General features: G+C 57.5%; 9 protein-coding genes across 9 annotated transcripts; 3 read left to right on the top strand and 6 right to left on the bottom strand.

Annotated features, from left to right (window-relative positions):
• Positions 1 to 2,180, bottom strand: ACA1_132350 (leucine zipperef-hand containing transmembrane protein 1, putative; the record flags this gene model as incomplete). Its single annotated transcript, XM_004338987.1, has 9 exons — positions 1 to 112; positions 182 to 281; positions 422 to 553; positions 624 to 838; positions 941 to 1,051; positions 1,172 to 1,318; positions 1,431 to 1,708; positions 1,873 to 1,917; positions 2,039 to 2,180. Coding segments are annotated over 9 exons (1,282 nt in total), but the record flags the coding sequence as incomplete, so codon positions are not given.
• Positions 2,181 to 3,628: 1,448 nt separating this feature from the next.
• On the bottom strand, positions 3,629 to 6,812 carry ACA1_132360 (glutamine-tRNA ligase; the record flags this gene model as incomplete). Its single annotated transcript, XM_004338988.1, has 11 exons — positions 3,629 to 3,973; positions 4,057 to 4,215; positions 4,333 to 4,466; positions 4,543 to 4,731; positions 4,847 to 5,124; positions 5,217 to 5,425; positions 5,510 to 5,668; positions 5,743 to 6,058; positions 6,122 to 6,348; positions 6,443 to 6,539; positions 6,658 to 6,812. 11 exons carry the CDS (start codon positions 6,810 to 6,812, stop codon positions 3,629 to 3,631), a joined length of 2,268 nt encoding a protein of 755 aa, XP_004339036.1.
• Positions 6,813 to 7,103: 291 nt separating this feature from the next.
• On the bottom strand, positions 7,104 to 7,340 carry ACA1_132370 (uncharacterized protein; the record flags this gene model as incomplete). Its single annotated transcript, XM_004338989.1, has 2 exons — positions 7,104 to 7,164; positions 7,276 to 7,340. 2 exons carry the CDS (start codon positions 7,338 to 7,340, stop codon positions 7,104 to 7,106), a joined length of 126 nt encoding a protein of 41 aa, XP_004339037.1.
• Positions 7,341 to 7,676: 336 nt separating this feature from the next.
• ACA1_132380 (uncharacterized protein) lies at positions 7,677 to 8,086 on the top strand (the record flags this gene model as incomplete). Its single annotated transcript, XM_004338990.1, has 2 exons — positions 7,677 to 7,779; positions 8,004 to 8,086. 2 exons carry the CDS (start codon positions 7,677 to 7,679, stop codon positions 8,084 to 8,086), a joined length of 186 nt encoding a protein of 61 aa, XP_004339038.1.
• Positions 8,087 to 8,213: 127 nt separating this feature from the next.
• On the top strand, positions 8,214 to 8,670 carry ACA1_132390 (iodothyronine deiodinase; the record flags this gene model as incomplete). Its single annotated transcript, XM_004338991.1, has 2 exons — positions 8,214 to 8,295; positions 8,519 to 8,670. The coding sequence occupies 2 exons, from the start codon at positions 8,214 to 8,216 to the stop codon at positions 8,668 to 8,670; spliced, it is 234 nt and encodes a 77-aa protein (XP_004339039.1).
• A 324-nt stretch (positions 8,671 to 8,994) lies between these two features.
• On the top strand, positions 8,995 to 9,949 carry ACA1_132400 (pirin domain containing protein; the record flags this gene model as incomplete). Its single annotated transcript, XM_004338992.1, has 2 exons — positions 8,995 to 9,168; positions 9,266 to 9,949. The coding sequence occupies 2 exons, from the start codon at positions 8,995 to 8,997 to the stop codon at positions 9,947 to 9,949; spliced, it is 858 nt and encodes a 285-aa protein (XP_004339040.1).
• Positions 9,950 to 10,179: 230 nt separating this feature from the next.
• Positions 10,180 to 12,193, bottom strand: ACA1_132410 (uncharacterized protein; the record flags this gene model as incomplete). The annotated part of the gene is given in 10 exon segments (XM_004338993.1): positions 10,180 to 10,218; positions 10,235 to 10,289; positions 10,471 to 10,743; positions 10,858 to 11,054; positions 11,151 to 11,227; positions 11,340 to 11,410; positions 11,458 to 11,502; positions 11,589 to 11,656; positions 11,751 to 11,915; positions 12,041 to 12,193. The coding sequence occupies 10 exon segments, from the start codon at positions 12,191 to 12,193 to the stop codon at positions 10,180 to 10,182; spliced, it is 1,143 nt and encodes a 380-aa protein (XP_004339041.1).
• An 850-nt stretch (positions 12,194 to 13,043) lies between these two features.
• Positions 13,044 to 14,368, bottom strand: ACA1_132420 (TolA protein; the record flags this gene model as incomplete). The annotated part of the gene is made up of 3 exons (XM_004338994.1): positions 13,044 to 13,706; positions 13,866 to 14,022; positions 14,118 to 14,368. The coding sequence occupies 3 exons, from the start codon at positions 14,366 to 14,368 to the stop codon at positions 13,044 to 13,046; spliced, it is 1,071 nt and encodes a 356-aa protein (XP_004339042.1).
• A 222-nt stretch (positions 14,369 to 14,590) lies between these two features.
• On the bottom strand, positions 14,591 to 16,615 carry ACA1_132430 (uncharacterized protein; the record flags this gene model as incomplete). Its single annotated transcript, XM_004338995.1, is given in 9 exon segments — positions 14,591 to 14,634; positions 14,699 to 14,825; positions 14,989 to 15,103; positions 15,236 to 15,418; positions 15,537 to 15,921; positions 15,935 to 16,059; positions 16,166 to 16,290; positions 16,386 to 16,470; positions 16,578 to 16,615. 9 exon segments carry the CDS (start codon positions 16,613 to 16,615, stop codon positions 14,591 to 14,593), a joined length of 1,227 nt encoding a protein of 408 aa, XP_004339043.1.
• Between the last annotated feature and the right edge of the window lie 134 nt (positions 16,616 to 16,749).

The following is a 16,749-nucleotide window of genomic DNA, read 5'->3' on the forward strand; positions in this document are numbered from 1 at the left end:
TGAGCTGTCGGTCGGAGGGCGCGCCCTTCTGCAGGTCCATCTCCAGCTCGGCTTCCTCCACGACATCCTCCGGCAGCGTCGATATCGTCTCGCGCAGAGCTGCGTCCACCTTCTGCTCGGCCCCGTAATCAGTCAGTCGAATGGTGTGATGTGTGTGTGTGTGTGTGTGTGTGTAACAAACCTGACTCGCGGTGGTGAGAGAGAGGGCGCGAGACAGAATGAGGATTACGGCGGGCAACTGCTCATTGAGCGAAGAATCCAGCCATTCCTCCAATTGCTCCCTGTTGTGCCCGTGTGTCGTGTCGTTGGTCGTGTCGTTGGTCGTGTCGTTGGTCGTGTCGTTGGTCGTGTCGTGTGTTGTGTGTCACTGTGAGTTGGCGGCGTGAAGGGGAAGGGCCAGCCTGAGTGGTGCGGCACGAACCTGAGGGCGACCTTGGAGAGGCCGGTGGCGGGCATGCCGCGGGCGATGCAGGCTTGCTGGAGTTCTTCGAAGGTGAGCGACTTGACGCCCTCCTGCGCAATCATGGTGTCGTCCTCCCTCAGCTTTGACACCCTGTGATGAGCAGGACATGCAAAATTGAGCATTGGTGTGTGTGTATGTGTGGTGTGTGGTGTTGTGGTACCTGCGAGAGATCTGCCATCGCATGAAAGCGTCGGTACCGTAGGGTCGGAGGTTGAGGAATTTACAGATAGACGACAGCTGGGCGCGGGAAAGGTTCATGATGGTAAAATCGTCCTTGAACAGCTTCGCGAACTTGAGCACCTCCTCGCCCGACACCTCGCCGCCGCCACGGACTCTCTTCATGAAGTCCAGGAACTCCTCCTTGGGGATATCCGCCTGGCAGCCACCAACACAGCAGCGGTGAGCCATGTTGTATGTAAAGCCAGCACGACACACAACACACACGACGCGCGCGCGCGCAAGGAGAGGTGCGCATACATGAGTTTCTCCGGTCTCAGCCATTTCCTGGAGGGTGTCCTGGAGGAAGCTGGCCATCTTGAGCTTGAGCAGCAGCTGCTTCCGCATGTCCTCCTCCTTCTTCATCGTGTCCTAACAATAAGAAGCAAAACATAGAATAAAAATAAAATAAAAAAGAATTAAAAAATTGTGCGTTGGTTAACTCAGATCAGAGCTGCGATCGCAGGATGGGCGGGGCGCCTAGTAAGTTACCTGGAAGGTCGAGGGCAGCATGTTGGGGAAAATCTTGAGGGCGATCGGCAGCAAAAACTCCATGAAGGGCACGATCACGAACACCGCAAAGGGGACCAGTCGGAACAGGTCGGCCGTCGTCCTGATCATGTGTTGCCTCTCTCGTCGCTGCGATAAAAAATGTTGTGCAACAATTGCGCTCGTTATTAGCACAGACCCAGGCGCGCCCGCACACGCACCATGACAGCACACGCACAGAGGCGCTGAGCAAGCCACGTACCGTGAGGGTGTGGCCGTTCTTGAGTCGCACGGCGATATTGAAGGCCGTGCGCACGTTGAGGGCGAGCAGCTTGGAGCCGAGCCAGTAGTGGTGAATGCCCTCCTTGATGAACGTCACCACCTTCTTGGTGGAGTGGACCGCTCGGCCCACCAGCGTCTTCTTGGGCACCGCCTCCTTGTCCTCCGCCGACACCGCCTTGGGCGATTGATTGCTGTCGGGCAGACTGCCACCCGTGGCGTAGTATCGCGCGCAGGCGGCCTCCGACACGCGTAGTCTTCCTGCTGCGGCCGACGAACCCGCTCCGGGCCACTGGAGCACAGTGGCGGACGAGCGTCCGCTTCTGTGTGTGTCATGTGTGTCGTGTCCGACAAGAGTGTGAACACATTGCAATTCACCTTGAGCTGTACAGCTTGTGTCGTTGAGAGAGGCTTGACTTGGGTACCTTCGCCAGCTGGCGGCGGCGTGAGGGCCCAGAAGGAATGCACAGCTGCCAGAGGTGCCGCGAGGAAGCGCCAGGGCAACGGCTTCGCAGGCGCCAGCGTTTGGATGAAGAACGTAAAATAAATGCATGTCTCAAATAAATAACCGAGAGATGAGAGAAGTGGTACCGGAGGAGGAGATGCCTCGCGAAGTAGCGCCTAATCGAAGCATGGAAGTTTGTGACATTCGGACAAAGGGAGTGCCTACGATCGTGGCAGATGGAGTGGCCATGTAGGTGGTCGTGGCCAAGTACCGAGAACGAGCCGCCATTTTGTTCCTTATTCAAGATCTTGCGGATGAGGATTTACGGGCTTCAGCGCCTATCGATCGAAACAGGAATCAGGCACAAATCTGTGGGCAAGGAACGTAAAATAATCGCCAATTAGCCCACTAATACGTTCTACAGATTTCGTATTCCCGAATGGCGATGGCGAGTAGGACGTTACCGACCACTCTGCCGGTGCAGGAGAAAGAAAAGGGATGGTTGATGGTGTGCAGCAGGCCTCTCCAATCTACTGTCCAAGATGGTAGCGTCAACGAAATTAGAGGAACACCCACACAGGCGTGGTTTCTCCACTTGACCCACCGCTGTCCCTTTCTGTGTCTGCAGGAAAAACAAAGAGAAAAAGCGGGAAAGCGAAAGGAAACGAGGTCCCCAACGGTTACTAGCTGGTCCTTTTTGTCTATGGAAGATCGTCGTTGAGATTGGGGTATTCCCCAACGTCCCTGTGCGAGCTGTTGGGAAGAGTGGGGTGACCTTCATTAACCCTCCGGCCTACACTCGCCACCTGAGGTGCACGCAGAGAGAGCAGGTTGTGTTTACGAGGGCCACCTGGCCGAGTAGGATGTCAAACAGTTCGAGAGCTGCAACAGCTTGTGGCGTCGTGGCACCGCGTTGCACCGGCCAGGCCTTAGTGCACCGTTCCGGCTTTTACACAGACGGAGTTAGATCTTGAAACAGAAAAATGTTTATTATTTCTGATTGAACACTCCGGACCTCAAATCACACAACATGGGCAAGCAAAAGACCAAAAGTATGCTCTGCCAAACTTTGCACCTATTTGTCTCAATATACAGCAGATTTTTTGATAAATCTAAATCAAATTGCCATTCTTGATAAAGAAACTTGATGCCACCATTCACCGTCAACTCATCCGCTCACCTCTCTTTTCCTGGGCAGAGACCTCCATGGACGTGGACAAGCCAAAGGCCAAGCCCGCGGCAGCGCCCGCCGCACCACCAGCGGCCGACGACGGCTGGACCACCACGCCCGTCACACAGAACCCCTTCATGCTGCAGCTCCTCGGCGAACAGGGCGCCGCCGCGCTGCAGAGCACAATGCCAGCGCCCACGTCAGAACCCGCGACACCGAGGAGGTACATGCCTCCCTGCGCGCGTGTCGTGTCGTGTGTTTCTGACTCTGTGTGCGCACACGTGTGCGGTTGTTGGGTAGTGGCGCACTGGGCGTGGCGGGCAAGAAGATCAAGAAGCAGGAGTCGCGCAAGAGCAAGGTGCGCAAGGCCAAGAAGTCGGCCAAGGCCACCACCGTCTCCGAGAAGCTCCAGGCCCGCGCCCAGAACGAAGCCAACCAAAAGAAAAAGAAGGAGAAGTGGAAGCACCTCTGGGAGTAGTCGAATCAAAACCTTCTTCATCAGATTCCTCTTCTTCTTCTTCTTCTTCTTCTTCTTCAAGCCAATGGTGATGATGATGATAGTCGCTTACTGGGCGGCGGCCTTCTTGTTCTTGGCCTGCTGGGCCTTGCCCTTGGCAGGCGCGGCGGCGGCGGCAGCGGAAGAGGTATCGGCGATCTCCTCCTTGTGGCCATCGGGGATCTGGATGAGCACGAGCGGCTGGGCGGCGTCGAAGCCCAGGTAGGGCTGGTCGACGATGAAGTAGCCCCTGCGCTCCAGCTGCAGCCGGTCGCCCTTCTGGGCCAGCCTCAGGTTGGGGTCGCCGAGGGTGCTCGTCACGCTGATGATGTTGGGGTTGACCCACTGCTTGAAGTCCTCGTCCTCGGCCAGCTTGGACTTGGTGATCAGGTAGCCGTACTTGCGCAGGTCGACCTGATGATGGTTCACATTTATCAGTGTGTGTGTGCGGTGTGCGGTGTGTGTGGTGGAAAACACGGGTGGGGGGGGGAAAATACTGGAATGAGATCGTCGATGACGGGCAGCCAGGTGAGCTTCCACTTGGTGGTGGTGAAATCGCCCTCCAGGTGCAGCTCGCCCTCCATGGCGGTCACCACGCCGTCGTCGGACTTGGTGATCTTCCTCACGATAGCGTTACCCCAGTTCATCAGCGTGAACTGTTCCAGTTACAACAAAACACGACACGACACGACACGACATACACGACACGCACACGCGGGTGAGTACGAAGTCGTAGGAGATGGGAAAAGGGCAACCCAAGCGGCGTGACGTACCTCCTCATTGTCCTTGAGGATCTTGGCGTCCTCCTGCTCCAGGTAGACGGTGTTGGTGAAGGTCAGGACCTTCTCGCCGAGCTCCAAGTTCTTGCGGTGGCGAGGCACCGACTTGGTGTAGGGCGTGGCAGGGCCTGCATCGAGCAACAAAAGAGTCATTTATGTGTTGTGTGTGCGGTGTGTCATGTCGAGTCGTGCCGTGTGTGGTACCGTTGGTGAGGTGGAACGGCACTTTCTTGCTGGTCTCTATGGCGGTGTAGCGGGGGATGACGGGATCGATGATCTGCTTGTTGAGCGCCCACAGCTTCTCCATCTCCTGGAGGTTGGTGCGGGACGACGAGCCCTGGGCGATGATGAACTCGCGCAGCGCCTCCACCGTCAGACCGCGACGCAGCACACCTGAGCGCATAATACAACAATAGATCAGCCCGTGTGTGTTTGTGTGTGTTTGTGTGTGTGTGTATTTGTGTGTGTGTGTGTGTGTGTGTGTGTGTGTGTGTGTGGTTATGCGTACCCTGGAGGGTGGGGAAGGCAGGAGAGTTCCAGCCCTCGACGATGCCCTTGTCGACGAAGTACTGCAGCTTACGCTTGGAGAGCAGAGTGTACTGGAAGTTGAGTCGGCTGAAGTCCTTGATCTTGGGGTGGTGCGCCAGGTCGAGGTTCTCGAGGAACCACTTGTACTGGCCATCCCTGTCGTGGTACTCGTTGGACCGACCGGCGTGGGTCACACCCTCAATCGAGTCCACGATGGGGCACGCGAAATCGTAGATCGGGTACACCTTGTACTTGGATCTGTGTGGCATCGAACGCAGTGTCAGCTCTCAGGCATTCACCACACACACACACACACGACCGCACATGCTCAACAACAAGGCGGCGCTTACCCAGTCCTGTGGTGAGGAATGAGAACCACGCGGAAGATGTTGGGGTCCCTCATGCAGCCGACCTTGGACTGCATGTCGATCTTGGCGCGCAGCACGCATTTCTGGCCCTCGGGCGAGCCGAGCTTCATCTCTTGCCACTGGCGGAGGCTCTCCTCGATGGGCTGGTTACGGAAGGGGGACTCGATCATCGCCTTCCTCATGGTCTTGAGCTGCACGAGTACAACAATAATAACGGTTAACATATTATTGGCGTAAGCGAAGAAAAGAATGAAGAAAAAGAATGAAGGATTTACCTCCTCGTTGGGGGTGGTGTCGATGTAGGCGAGGCCCTTCTTGATGAGGTACTCGGCCTTCTCGATGATGAGGTCAAAGTAATCGGACGTGTAGGTGATCTTCGCCGGCACGATGCCCAGGGTGGCCAGATCAGCAGTGATGCTATCCACAAACTCGTTCTGTTGTAGCGCACACACAACACGACCATAATTCAGAAGAAGAAAAAGAACGAAAAAAGAGAGAAAATACGTACGCTCTCCTTGGTGGGGTTGGTGTCGTCGAAGCGGAGGATGAGCTTGCCGTTGTACATGTGGGCATAGTGGTAGTTGAGCAGAGCGGCCTTGACGTGGCCCATGTGGAGGTAGCCCGACGGCTCCGGAGGGAACCGAGTGACGACCTTGCCCTCCTCAGCGCCCTCGAGCTCCTGGTACTTGGCCTTGGAGGCCGCCTTGCGCCCACCGGCAGCCGCGCCAGCCGCGGCCGCAGCCTCCTCGGTCTTGACAGTACCGCCGGCGTACTTGGTCGACACCGCCACGAACTGAGGCAGCGAGTCCACGTACTTGAACCACCTGGAGCTCACGTCAACAAACCGCACACACGACACAGACACAATCGCACACGCACACACATACCGGACGAGGTGCTCGTTGGCATGCTTGGTCTGGGAGGCCTTGGCCCAGAGGGGGTGGAGCTTGAGGGCGCCCCACACGCCGATGTCGGCCAGGGTGACGCCGTAGCCCACGAAGAACGTGCGCAGGGTCAGGTGGGCGTCCAGCAGGCGGAGGGCGGCGTTGAAGGCCTCCTCGTCGGTGACCTTCTTCGACAGACGCACCAGCGCCAGCTCGAGCCACTGGTCCACCTGTGATGCATCAATTGGCGGAGGCAGCCAAAGGACATTAGAGTTGATTAATCGTGCTACTCGCGTAGTACAACGCGAATTGGGATTTCCGTACGTTGCTCTGGGCCTTGGCATCCTCACCAGCAAGACCCTTCGAGGGGTCCTGCCTCGAGATGTAACGCGCGATCACGTGATCGCCCCTCAGCACGTCTCTGCATAGAACCCAGAACAATCAAAAAATGGCCTAGAAATCTTGCGCTTGAAAATTTGGCAGAGGATAACGAGACGAAGTAGAGCCAAGATGAAGAAATTGAGGAGTGCTGCTTGTACCCTTGCGGGAAGAAGGCAAGTTCGGTGATCTCCTGATCCTTGTCATTCTTGGGAGTGAACTTGATGCCGGTCTTCTTGTCTTGCGGCACGAACTCGGCAGTGACCAGAGCCGTCAGCGGGGGGTCCGATTTGGGGAATCTTGCGATGACCGACATCTCTCGCTCTTCTTGCAGATGATCACAACAAAGAACAAAAAGCAAACAAATAAATATTTATTTATTGTGCACTATTTCTTTTCCCTGTTTTTTCTGCGTACACAAAAGCTGAACTTGGTGTGCAACCGCTGTGCAACCAGCCTGACCTTGCCATGGCCCGGGCCACCCTTGATGTGTTCGCCGATCGGCGGCCGAGGTACACGACTCTACTTGGGCGCGCGGTGGATGTCGTGCAGGTTGCGCAGCGAAGCCCGAGACTGGGCCGACGTCATGCTGAGGTCGGCGTTGAACTCAGCCAGCCGTTGCGAGTTGGTCGCCAGTCGCTTCGTCTCTTCCGCCAGCCGCTCGAGTGCTGGTGGTCAAGCGAACGTGCAGCGCGGCGGAGCAGAAAAGGAATCTCGTAAGATTGGTGCGTGGTGTATGTTGATTGGAACATGGTGCGGAAGCATATGTGGAGGGTGACGTATGATGGAAGAGCAGGGTCTGGTAGTCTTCAGAACGGTCCCGTCGCCCCCTCGCTTCGTTCATCTTTTTGTTTATTTTGCGGATTTGGTGTTTCTCTAACTTTCTTTATGCTGACGTGGAAATAGATCGAGAAATGGCCATTTCTCGCCCAATTGTCGGTTGGTAAGCCAAGGTCCGGCCTTGCCTGGCCGGCATTGCGCGTCAACATCACCTCCTGCTGTCCGTGCCGCCGCTGTGGGTGTGCATGAGCCAATCTTTCCTGGTGCTGCTGCTATGGGTACCTCCTTCAGCTACGATTGTTAGCAGCATTTATGTGTGTAGCGTAGAAGCAAAGTCTGACGCTCATGCTCGCAGGGGTGGGTCAGGGTAGTAAGGGCGCTGTGGCACTATGTGAAAGCGATGCCTGTCTTCATGCCCTACATCAAGCGTAGCCCTGCTACTGCTGCGTTTGTGGGTGTCACCTGTGGCAGCAAGAGCGCTGTGCTCTGGGGCCTTGCAAAGGGTACGTACCCCTTGTCCACTCTCTGAATTGGAGGACCAAAGCCTCACCACTCGCTGTAGGTGCTTTCTTCTCTGGGGTCCAGGCCAACAGAGTACTCCCAAGCGAGGGCTTGCTTGAACTGGGTGACGCGGTTCCTGATGTGGTGCTCCATGACCCCAGAACCAACTCCAACATCACACTCACCAACATTCTTGGTACTCTTCCTCAACACGCTGCGGTCACAGGCCTGCCTAACGCTCATCTCATGCTCCTACTAGGCGAGCATGGCAACATGCCAATTGTGCTCAATTTTGGCAGCATCACCTGACCACCGTGGAGGCTGAACCTGTCCAAGGTTCAGGCCATGGCCGACAAGCACCGCCACAAGGTGCACTTTGGTCCTTCCTCCACACCAAGACGTGAATACCTCAACTTCGTTGTTTTGTTCAAAAACAATGCAGGCTGTGTTCCTGTCGGTCTACATTGACGAAGCACATCCAGCTGACGGCTGGGCGCTGCAATGCAATGATGACGATGGTGTGTGTTTCAGGCGCCCTCAAACTCTCAACCAGGTTTGATCTCGCCCTCTTCCTCCTCCACACTGACGATTATGAGTCTCATCCCTGTATCATGCAGCGGGTAGCCCTGGCGCGCCAAGCTGAGACGTTCGGCCACCATCTCCCACTCTATGGTACCCTCCACCCCATCCGCACCATCACATCTTCTTGTGTAACTGAACTGTTTTGCTATGTGCGCGTAGTGGACCACATGAACGATCGGGCCTGCGCCTTGTTCAGCGCCTGGCCAGAGCGTCTCTACATTGTCCAGAGCGGCCGTATAGAGTTCAAGGGCGGCCCCGGCCCGTTCGGCTACATTCTTCAAGACATTGACGAATGGCTGGCCGACCACTGAGACGAGGCAAGTCGAAGAAGAAGGAGATCTCGCACTGCGGTCTGCGCATGAAGCGGTGGTCCCAAACACCAACCCCCTGGTGCGGACCACCAGCTGATCCAGCGGACTGCAGGCAGCTCTCTTTCGAAGACTGACTCCACCACCAGTGCAATATTCTGTTCGGCCCGAATTCGGGCCGACGGCGGGCCGAGTTTGGAAGATGACAAAATGGATTACATAAGGCCAAGATGGACCGCTTCATCTTCATAAACAACAACCAACAGCAGCACTACTACTCACACTCGTACGGTAACCCGCTCGCAAGAAGAACAAACAGAAGAAAAGATGAGCAGCCTGGCCAAGCGCATCAAGATTAGGCGGTCGCAGGAGAGGGGCCACGCCAAGCACGGGTGGCTGAACACCTACCACACCTTCTCCTTCGCCATGTACCACGACCCGCGCTTCACCGGCTGGTCCAGCCTCCGCGTACTCAACGAAGACCGCGTAGCGCCCAGCCAGGTACTACACCTCTTTTGCTTCTACACACACCTTTTTAATCTTCGCTCTTCCTTTCATCTCTACGCTTCCAAATGCTGACATCTGTGCATTCGGACAGGGATTTGGCGCGCATCCGCACAGCAACTACGAGATCTTCAGCTACGTGATCTCGGGCAGCCTCGAGCACAGGGACACGCTGTCCAACCGCGAGGTGATCAAGCGCGGCGGCGTCCAGTTCACCTCGGCCGGCAGCGGCATCATGCACAGCGAGTACAACCACTCGCGCACCAAGCCGGTCCACTTCCTCCAGATCTGGCTCAAGCCCGACCAGCGCGAGCTCGAGCCCAACTATCAGACCGTCGACTTCACCGACGAGGAGAAGCACGGCCGGCTCTGTCTCATCGTCACCTCCAAGTACCACGGCGCTGACCAGAACACCAACAACAACAACAAGAAGACGAAGGCCGACACCAGTGCCGATGAGCTGAAGGAGGAGAAGACGCCCATCGTCATCAACCAGAACGCGCAGGTCTACGCGTCGCTGCTGGCCAGGGACGAGGCGGTGTCGTACGGCTTCGGCCCGGAGCGGTGCGGCTACGTCCACGTGTGCGACACGGGCGGCCGCCTGCGTCTGCTGGACGACCGCAGCGACGAGGAGATCGTGCTCGAGGCCGGCGACGGCGCCTTCATCCAGGCCGGCACGCGCCTGCAGCTCGTGGGCGCCAACGCCGCGGAGGAGGACGGCAAGCGCGTCGAGTTCCTGCTCTTCGACCTCGTCAAGGAGAAGGGCAGCTCGTGGTGATGGCCCTTCTTCCATCGATTGCTCCACCACATCACCACTTTCGTGTACATAAAGCCACGGATCGTGCTTTTCTCTCTCTTTTTTTACATTCTAGAACGACACCGTCACGACACCGTCGTTCTCCTCGACAAGCAGCAGCCAACAATGAACTCCACTTTTGCACGCCAGCCTTTGCGTAAAGAAGAAGAGCTTTGGACAAATAGACAACAACAGACCTCCCCCCCCTCCGATCAGTGCGAAAAGGAGGAGTCGGGTGCGGGAGACGCCCCCTTGCGAGCGGCGAACAGAACGGCATTCCGCAGCAGCAGCGGAATGTCCGAGTTCCAATCGTACCACCCTCCTGCACGGCCGGGGGATGATGAAAGAGGGTTAGCAATGTCGCCGCACGACACACACGAACACGCCGCACACTCGCGAACACGCACTCGGGTGCGTGTCACATGTCATCAGCGTGAGGGGTACCGGTGCAGGGGTCGTCCTTGGAGACGGGGAAGAAGTTGAGGAAGACGGTCTTGCCCCACTCCTGCTCCTCCTGGTCGGGCTTGGCGGGCTTCTCCGGCTGCGGCTGCGGTTGCGGCCCCGACTCGCACATGTCATCGCCGCTGCTGTCGTCGGGCGATCGCTCTCCGGCTTGGCTGCGATCTGACCCCTGCTCCTGTTTCTGCTCGGCCGCGGCGGCCTCTTCCTGCTCCTCCCGCCGGGCCTTCTCCTCTTCTTCGCGGGACTTGGCTCGGTTGGCCTCGCCGTCGAGCACCACCACCAGCGGCACCCCGTCCTCGTACTCACCCACCACCCTGCACCACACAATAGAGAAATATAATATAAATATAATATAAACTACAATAAATAAAACATAAAAATCAAAATAGATGTAAATAAAAATGCTGACGTGGCGTGGCTGTGCGTACTGGGCGAGGGGATCGATTTGGCCCAGGCAGCGGCTGCCGTGGCGCGTGGTGTCGATCTGGGAGTTGCGCACGCCGGTCATGATCGGGTGTCTGCTCTTCTCCCGCTTCTGGTGGGCGTCGCCAACCGGCGGATAGAGCCGATTGGCGGGCTTGATGGGGTAGAAGCTCTCGGTCCACTTGCCCTGCAGCTGGTAGCTCTGTCGTGTGCGTCGTGTGCGTCGTGTCGTGTGTCGTGTCGTGTGTCGTGTCGTCAGCAGTAGAGCGGCGCGAAGCTTCCGGGGGAGTATAGATACCTTCATGTGCGTGTAGATGCAGAAGATAACGCCTCCGCCCGACTTGAGAAACGCCGGAGGCCGTCGCCCAGTGATTTCTGTACAGAAACGTGCGCGTGCGGTGAGCGCGTGTCGTGTGTGTCGTGTCGTGTGTCGTGTGTGTTGAAGGCCAGACAGAGAGCAGCAGTGAAGGTACCTTCATTGTCTCACTGCCGGACATGGCGGCGAAGTAGATGATCGTGTCATACTTCATGAAGAGGTTGTCATCGTAGTCGACATAGCTGTAGAACCCTGCGGCGGGTTGGCCGCCTTGTTGTCGTGATTGCACATGAGGTGGCATATGTCGGCGTGAATGCCAAACTTCTTCAGCTGCCTGTGTGTGTGTGTGTTAGTGTAAAAGATAGAATTAATCGACAAAAAACATGACCCAGAAAGGAGCGAAATGTGTTGTGTGCACACCTGATGGTGTCCATGTCGTAGTTGTTGTTGTGGGACGTGTGGTAGGTCACCACCAGAACCCGCAGAGTCTGCATTTCCGACACTCGCGTAAGCTCCAAAAACACGACACACGACACGCACCACACACACAGCTAAGAAGAAGAAGAAGAAAGAGAAGAGCACTTTGCGACGGAGGTATTCGCGGCGCCAGTCGATGGGGTAGTTATCATCGAAGGCCTGCTGAAGCGATCGGCCGGCGTCGACCAGCCACGGATCGCTCTCGCTGCCCCTCTCGTCGCGCCACGCACCCTCGGGCGGCGGCTGCACTCCCCGCCGCGCATCGTTCTCCTGTAGTTCCCCCCGCCGCTGTCAGTCATCGTCGCTTTCGTTCTTTTGCTCCTTCGTTCTTCGTTCTTTGTGCCGCACGACACGACACACACGGCACGACACGCGCGGGCAAGGGTGCAGCGTACGGGCAGCTCGACGTTGGGTCGGGCGAAGTGGAGGCGGCGCCAGTGCGGGAGCCAGAGGGCGGGGTCGAGGGCCAGGCTGCGCCAGAGCCGGCTGGTGCGGGCCACGTCGCCGGCCAGGTGGGCCAGGGGCACGAAGCCGAGCACGTGCTGCATGACCTCGACCGGCAGGACCTCCTCGATCGACACATCTTCCGGCGACCGCGTAGAAGATGATGATGAAGAGTCGTCGATGTCATGGAGAGAAGAGAAAGGGGGGATGGAATGAGCAAGAGGGAGAGCAAGAACATTCGATGGGAGAATGAAAGGATGAAGAGGAGGAAGAGCATGATGATGACGATGAAGAGTGCTGCATGTTCTTGTCCATAGGAATGTTGATGGGAGCAGAAGATGAAGAAGATGAAGATGGAGAAGATGAAGAAGAGATTTGAGGAAGAGCAAGGTGGTGGAAGAAGCTGCTGGGCGTAGTAGCCATTCCTCTACGTTTTCCTCAAACAAAAACAAACAAAAGAAAGAGAGCTTCGCTACACTTCGTCTTCTACTGCGCAAGTAGAAGGCGGAAGGAAGCGAAGAGGTGCTGTGCAGAGAGAGAGAGCGGTGGTGGGTAGAGGGGGAATGAAAAAAACAAAGGGAAGGAGTTGGGGGCGGGAGGGCGACGTTGTCCTGATGATGGCAGCGCCGGCCATGATCCGGTTGACGGCTGCGGCTGGCGGAAGCCAAACCGCCGAAGACCTCTCGCGGAGATAAACACGACAACCGTTGGCACTTACACACAAATCCTCACAATTGCATAATTAATATTGACAAGATAGTCCGTTTGATATTTATTTTCATTATTTATTTTACTTATAAAATTATTAATAGTAACAGAAAAAGAAAGAAAGAAAAAAAGAATGAATGCGACCGGTTTGCGGACGTCTTCGTTTGTGGCAAAGTGGTAGAGGTACAGGCTGGTGAGGGACTAAGCCATCATCAGCATCAGTCGAGAGTGTTTGGGGGGGGGGCTTTACACGGTGCGCTTGTTGTAACCGCCCTTGCTGGCCGGCAGATAGGCCCGCCGCTCGTGCAGCTCGCGCTCCATCCACCACGACCCACCGAGCGGCAGCGTGTTCTTGACCTCCTCCAGGTAGGCCTCGGCCGCCGACAGCCGCTGCTTGGCCTCCTCCAGCGCCGCCTCGGCCGCCGCCTTGGCCTCCTCAGCGCGCTGGCGACCAGCCTCGGCCTCGCGTCGGGCGGCCTGGGCGGCGGCGCGGGCGGTCGACGCGCGCTCGGTGGCTTCGCGCGCGGCCTGCGCAGCGCGCTCGGCCTTCTTCACAGCGGCCTCCTGCGTGATCTTGGCCTTGCGCAGCGGCAGCGGGTCCGACGACAGGTGCTGGGCCAGCTCGTTCTTGGCCCGGTTCTTGGCCACGATGGAGCCCTCCTCGGAGAGCCGCGTGAGCTCGGCCGTGCGCGCGTTGAAGGCCTCCTCCTGGGCCTGGAGCTCGTGGAGCGCGGCGTCGAGCTCCTGCTTGGCCGCCCGCAGCTCCTCCTCGCGCGCGTGCGCCTCCTGCTCCTTGGCGATGGCCTCCTGCTCGGCGGCCTTGGCGTCGGCCTCCTGGCGGGTGGCGGTGCGCACGGCCTCGGCGGCCTCCTGGTCGCGAGCCTCCGACGCCTGGAACGCCGCCGTCACCTGCCCCCAAAAAGAAAACAAACGAAAAGAAAAAGCAAAAAAAAGAAAAGAAAAGCGGTTGATCAGAGATGAACACCCCATTTCTCTTCAAGATGGAGCACAGTGATAGAGGTGAAGAGGCCAGGGCGTGCGGTGGGTGGTGTGGGGGTGGGGGGGTACCTCGTCGAGGAGCTTCTGGGCCTTTTCGATGTCATCCTTGTTGCCCTGGGGCGCGTTGACCAGCTCCTTCCAGTCGACCCCATACTTGAAGATGAGCATGTGGATCAGTGGCACCTTCTTGGCCACGCCCGTCTCGATCGCCCCCAGCGACCGCAACCTGCACGCCACCAGTTCATCAATCTTTGTTAAGCCCCATGAAAAAGATGTGCAACCCCAAGAAGAAGAGGAGGGAGGGCGGCGGGGGGGGGGTACTTGTCGCGCATGGCCTGGACGGTCATGGTCTCCTTGAAGTGCTCGAGGAACCGGTGGGCCTGGAACTCGTCGAGCTCGGTGCCGTCGGCCTTGCGCTCCAGGTCCAGCTCGGCGGCCTTGTGCACAAAGCTCCACAGCTTCTCGGCCTCGCCCTTGGCCTGCAGCTGGTCCCAGAAGGCGTTGAGGAACCACACGGCCTGGTCCTTGTAGGGCCGCGCCGCCAGCTGCGCCAACTTCTGCTTCTCTGCCATGATGCTTTGCTCTGCTCTGCTCTTCTTCTCTTCTCTGCTTTGCTCTCTGCTCTGCTCCTCGCAGCACTTCCTCAGCTGGCTGGTTTTCCTTTATTTAATTTTATTCTACGCTCTTTGATTGGTTGGTGGTTGTCCTTCACGAAGAGGCGTAAGCAACATGCCTTGTGCTGGCCAAAGGGGAGAGAGGAAGAGTACTTACAAAGATCTTGTGGGATTGTGTGTCTATTTACAATCTTTGTGGAGTTGTTCAGAAGCAAAGATGGACCCTGTCCTCCAATGAAGGAGACTGCAGTGGTGGTGATGCCAAATTGTTGGGCACAACTGTGGTACGTGCAGCAGGAGTGATGTGGGAGGCATCCCTGAACTGGCGCCACTCCAGCTCGGCTCTCTGCTTCAGCTGATCACAGTACAGCTCCAGCTTCTCTTGGTGCTGCTCTTCATCATCACATGCTCCCTCCTGTGCCCAGGGAGGGCATCTCACCCCGAGCACATCCTCCACACACACCACTGCGCATCGCAGCTGTGTTGTGGTACACAAACATCATACAACATCACACAACACAGCTAAGAATGTTGGCGTACAACACACCGTTCCCATCGTTGTTGGGAATGGTACGTACCTGGCCTGTGGGTCCGTAGAAGAACTGCGCTCTGATGTGGGCGTCGACCATGTGGCCCGTTCGCTGCATCATCTCCGCACGTTGCCACACGATATCACTCACACCCATCGGCTCCCTTGAACCAGCCAACGGCGCATTCAATATGATGATATGATGATACGATGGCGATGATTAGCTTGAACCAATGAGTCGGAGGAGAATGAATCAAAGCGGTGAGATGATTGGAGGGGGGGGGGCTGGCACCTACCCGGTGCCGAAGAGAAGGCGGTGGAGCTGCCAGGTCTTGTCGGGCACGAGAATCATGAATGTGCGCGGTTTGGAGAACAGCAAATCCTCCTGCGAGTGGCCCACCAGTCGGCACAGCTGCGGGTTGACAAACATGTGCCGAGCTTGCAGCGGTCCGGCGAAATAGCTCACAAGTGTAGGCTTCCTGCCACCGCCCCACATTGCAACCGCCCAACCGAACCACCAATCAGTCAACTCCACTTCATCAGTGCCGTTGGTTGGCCGGGTGGTGCACATGCTGAGCTGGTGGTGGTGGGTGGTACCCAGGATCGGCACCGACGAAGGGTCTGCCGCGCATGTCGTAGTCCCGAAGGAACGGGAACTGTTGGAGCACCACACGATCGCTGATGACGACCGGCGACGACGCCTGCGGACAATACGGTTGATGTGGGATGACGGCGGCGGTGGCGGGTCGACAGCGATCTGCCTTCTGTTCCAACCTTGGCTGGTCCGAGTGCGGTGGTGCGTGTTGGTGTTGGGCGACCAGCGATCGGAGCTCGCGCAGGGCCTCGCGGTGCTTGCGCTGGCGTTTCTTCAGGCGGGCGTTGTCGTGCTCGAGCTGGCGCACCCGCTTGACCAACCCATTGAGGGCCTCCGCGAGAAAGACGCCCGATTTGGCGCTGTCGCCCGTGGGTGGCCCACCGAGCGCTGCCGTAGGTACCGCCACCGGTGGTTTCTCTTTCCTCGTCCAGTCGGCCGAAGGGTGGGGCTGGCTGGGCATTGGTGCGGTTACGGCTGGCGTCGGCTGTGGCACGATCGCCACTTGGCGCCGCGCCGGTTCGGTGCCTGTGAACAGGCAGGATTAGTATAAAATACTAAAATAAATATAAATGTAAATATAAATAAATACAGAGAAACCCCCCACGTCGGGAAAAAATGAAGGGGGACGTACCTCGACTGGGGCGACGGGGCCTTCCGCGGCCTCGCGGCTTGGGTGGTTGGGCAGAAGGATGAGAGCAGTTTGTTGTCTGCATTGTTGAGCCGGGCGCTCCGGGGACCCAGTTCTCCATCTTGACACTCTTGGGTGTGCTCTTGTGTGGTAACGCGTTTGGACATATAATATTATCTCCACATCGCTGATTAAATAACGCTAAAATCCCCGTGTTGTAAACTGTCTTTAGCACGATGAGCGCCTTGAGGTTCCTCTCGAGCACGAACTGCGGGCCATGCCTGAACAGCCCCTCGAGCGCCACGTGGCTGCCCTCACCCACCAATAAGAACGCTCACGTCATATCTTCGATCGAAAGGTCGTTGGCTATTCTGGAATAGTAGTAGTCGTCGTTAGTAGGAGATCAGTTGGTTACCTGGCGACGTTGAGGCCGTTGGCCGCCAGCAGCACCATGATGCTCGGCGAGCTGCTCCCCACCAGCGGCAGAACAACTGTGTTGACGTCGGTGGCTGCTGCCGACCATCCCCCGCATCCTGGTGGGCTCCCCTTGGTCCCCGCTGTGGAGGTCGGCCGGGGCCGACGGTGGG

The sequence above is a fragment of the Acanthamoeba castellanii genome (genome assembly GCF_000313135.1).
Source record: "Acanthamoeba castellanii str. Neff unplaced genomic scaffold scf7180000084700, whole genome shotgun sequence".
NCBI lineage: Eukaryota > Discosea > Longamoebia > Acanthamoebidae > Acanthamoeba > Acanthamoeba castellanii.